The 2,654-nt window shown below is 62.5% G+C and overlaps 1 protein-coding gene across 1 annotated transcript; it reads right to left on the reverse strand.

Moving 5' to 3' along the window:
* Positions 1-574: 574 nt before the first annotated feature.
* Positions 575-1,790, reverse strand: LOC112341986 (spidroin-1-like). The gene is made up of 4 exons (XM_024663060.1): positions 1,742-1,790; positions 1,368-1,637; positions 931-1,269; positions 575-717 (listed from the first exon to the last, which is right to left on the reverse strand). The coding sequence occupies exons 1-4, from the start codon at positions 1,788-1,790 to the stop codon at positions 575-577; spliced, it is 801 nt and encodes a 266-aa protein (XP_024518828.1).
* Positions 1,791-2,654: the final 864 nt, after the last annotated feature.

Consider the following 2,654-nt stretch of genomic DNA (forward strand, 5'->3'; position numbering starts at 1 on the left):
TAAACGCGCCTAAATCCTAAACTCTCTGCGGTTCAAAAGCATCCAAGCGGGCCTCACCAGCTTTGCTTGGTTGCAAAAGTACATCCCACGCACCAAGTAAGCTTAAGTTCTCACATTGTTTCTCTTGTCTCCAACAGAATCCAGTAAATTCGAACAAGAATTCCTAGAATCGGACCTCTCTGCCAATGGAAGGCCAACACAACTCCATGCATTGGCTCTGGAACAGGAGAAACGAGCCACAATGCCCCTCACTCCCCTCGCATGGGTCTGGCACAGCAAATCTCCAGGCCGGGCATTTGTACTGGCCTCTGCGCGCTGCATCCCACCGCCAGAGTGCCACAAGAATCCCCACCCGGAGCTGCTCACTGCCACTAAGAGTCTGGGAGCTAGCTTGAAATCTCCACTTAGCAGTTCTCCTGGCGTCTAGCGCAGCCCAGCTCCCCTGTTTTGGGTCCGGCACAGCAAATCCCTCACAAGGGCTTTTTACCTCCTTTGGCTTGCTGCTTCGGCACCACCAAAGGACCACTAAAAACGCCATGGGAATGCTGCCTGCCACTCAGAGCACCCAAGCTGCCTAGACATTTGCCACAGAACTGCGAAGAATCCACCCAATCTGAGAGCAAACACACTGCCCGCTCACGTTGCTGCTCTCTCTCCCTTCTCGCCCATCCTCCACCGTCAGATCCCCTTGATCCAACGGCCCACAACGGTCAAGCACTGAGCGCAAAAAATTCTAAGTCCCCGCACTTAGTTTTTGTCTCTTGCTTTTTGTCTCTTGTGGCTACGGAGTGGGGAGCAACGGGAGAAAGCACGTGAGCGCAGCAGCTGTGTTTTTGAGCCTGCCAGACTACGGCTTAAGGTCTGCCCTGCCCTCCCCTCCTCTCTGGAGGAAGGGCTCCTTCGTTCTGTTCCTCCTCGCATGGGGCTAACCCCAAATCGCCACAGCAGCCGCCACAGCAGCTCGGCCCTGCCAGCAGCAGCAGCCGCCGACCCAGCCAACGCCAGCAGCTGCCGCGGCCGCCACAGCACGACCAGCTGCCCGCGGCTGCCACACCCAGCGCTCGGGCGAGCACCCGCCGCCCAACGCGCCGCGGCTTGGCCGGCCCAGCAGCGCCAAGCAGCACCACGGGCTGCTACGCACTGCTGCACGCCGCCAATCGCCGCCCAGGGCCGCCCCACGCGCCCCCACGCGCGCTGGACAAGCACTCGCCGCCACAACCACCGCCTGGGCAAGCATTCGCTGCCCAACGAGTGGCTGCTCGGCTCGGCCTAGCAGCGCCAAGCAACATCACAGGCTGCTGTGCGCTGCTGCACGCCGCCCAGGGCCGCCCCACGCGCGCTGGGCACCATCCCGCGCCGCCCAGTACCGCCTGGTACCGCCCGGCATCGCCCTGCGACGCGCGACGCCGCCCATACCACGCAGTACCGCCCGGCACCGCCCAGCGACGCGCTACACCGCCCGGCATCACCCAGCGACGCGCGGTACCGCCCAGCGACGCGCGGTACCGCCCAGCGACGCGCGGTACCGCCCGGTACCGCCCAGCGACGTGCGGTACCACCCGTACCGCCCGGTACCGCCCCGCGCCGCCCAGCACCGCGCAGCGTCTCTAGCACCGCGGCTGCCCCCAGCACTACGGCTGCCACCAGTGACGCCCAGTGATGCCAGCGACGCCGCCGCCACCTTTACCATCTGCTGCTCTAGTGCCTATTCCAGACAGTCACGACGTCATGGACCCCTCACCGCTCATGCCACCAGGGCCAGCAGCACCAGGGAGCTCCAACCACGCCATGGCTACTGCAGAGACAGGTTACGCTCCAGTTCCTCCAGCTCCAGTGCTCCAATTTGAGCTGGGAACCACGTCACGAGCTACCTCGTCGCGTGAACACTCCCAGCTCCTCGCTGAGGCCATCTACGACGAACGTGCGTCGCACCGACCACTCTCGCCGTACCTCAAGCGAGTTCTGGACACTAGACGTGCGTTGCGGCTCCGCACCACGCATGTCATCACGGCTCACATTGAGACGCGTCTGGAGAACCTAGAGCAAGACGACACTCTTTCGAGTGTTGCCAACTTTTTCTGTAACGAGGCACTACGTTCGGCATTGCAGCGACCTCCCACCTCCTCTGACACGGCCACACCACAGAACTCCTCGGACTCTGTGGCGCGCAGCCCTGACATGAGCAGGCTGCAGCAGAGTATGAGACACGGTCCACACTCTGCTGCACAGGAGCGCTGCATGGCAAACACGGCAGCGTCGCCCGCGGTAAATTGCGACAGCCCGACATCGGAGCAGGAGGTTTCCCAGGCTGAGGGCACTGAGCACGTGGCGCATGTGGAACACGCTACTGAGCACGTGGCGCATGTGGAACACGCTGCTGTCCAGCCAATGCGCCGGTTCCCCATGCCGGATCTGCCACGTGCACTTCGAGCCCCACGCCATCAGAGAGACCTCCGCTCTTTTTACGTGGAAAACTTTCCACATCGCTACGTCAGGTCTCAATTCCAGGATGCGTTTGAGTCCCTCCTACGGGACCGTGGAGCCTACCCGCATGGGGTCCTCCCTGCCAACCCTGGCCCCTTGACTGCAGAGCCGAGTGCTACAGCGATGCGACGGATCTTCCCACCACCCGTGGTGCCGAATCCCGTTTCATC

Source organism: Selaginella moellendorffii, unplaced genomic scaffold (genome assembly GCF_000143415.4).
Source record: "Selaginella moellendorffii unplaced genomic scaffold, v1.0 SELMOscaffold_96, whole genome shotgun sequence".
In the NCBI taxonomy this organism is placed as follows: domain Eukaryota; kingdom Viridiplantae; phylum Streptophyta; class Lycopodiopsida; order Selaginellales; family Selaginellaceae; genus Selaginella; species Selaginella moellendorffii.

Excerpts from the sequence above, each read along its gene's own strand:
- LOC112341986 (XM_024663060.1), bottom strand. The coding sequence starts at position 1,790 with ATGGCGTGGTTGGAGCTCCCTGGTGCTGCTGGCCCTGGTGGCATGAGC. Across the intron at positions 1,638-1,741 it reads TGGCCCTGGTGGCATGAGCG|CCGTAGTGCTGGGGGCAGCC; the intron begins GTGAGGGGTCCA and ends CACTGGTGGCAG. Across the intron at positions 1,270-1,367 it reads ATGCCGGGCGGTACCAGGCG|GCCGAGCCGAGCAGCCACTC; the intron begins GTACTGGGCGGC and ends TGGCGCTGCTAG.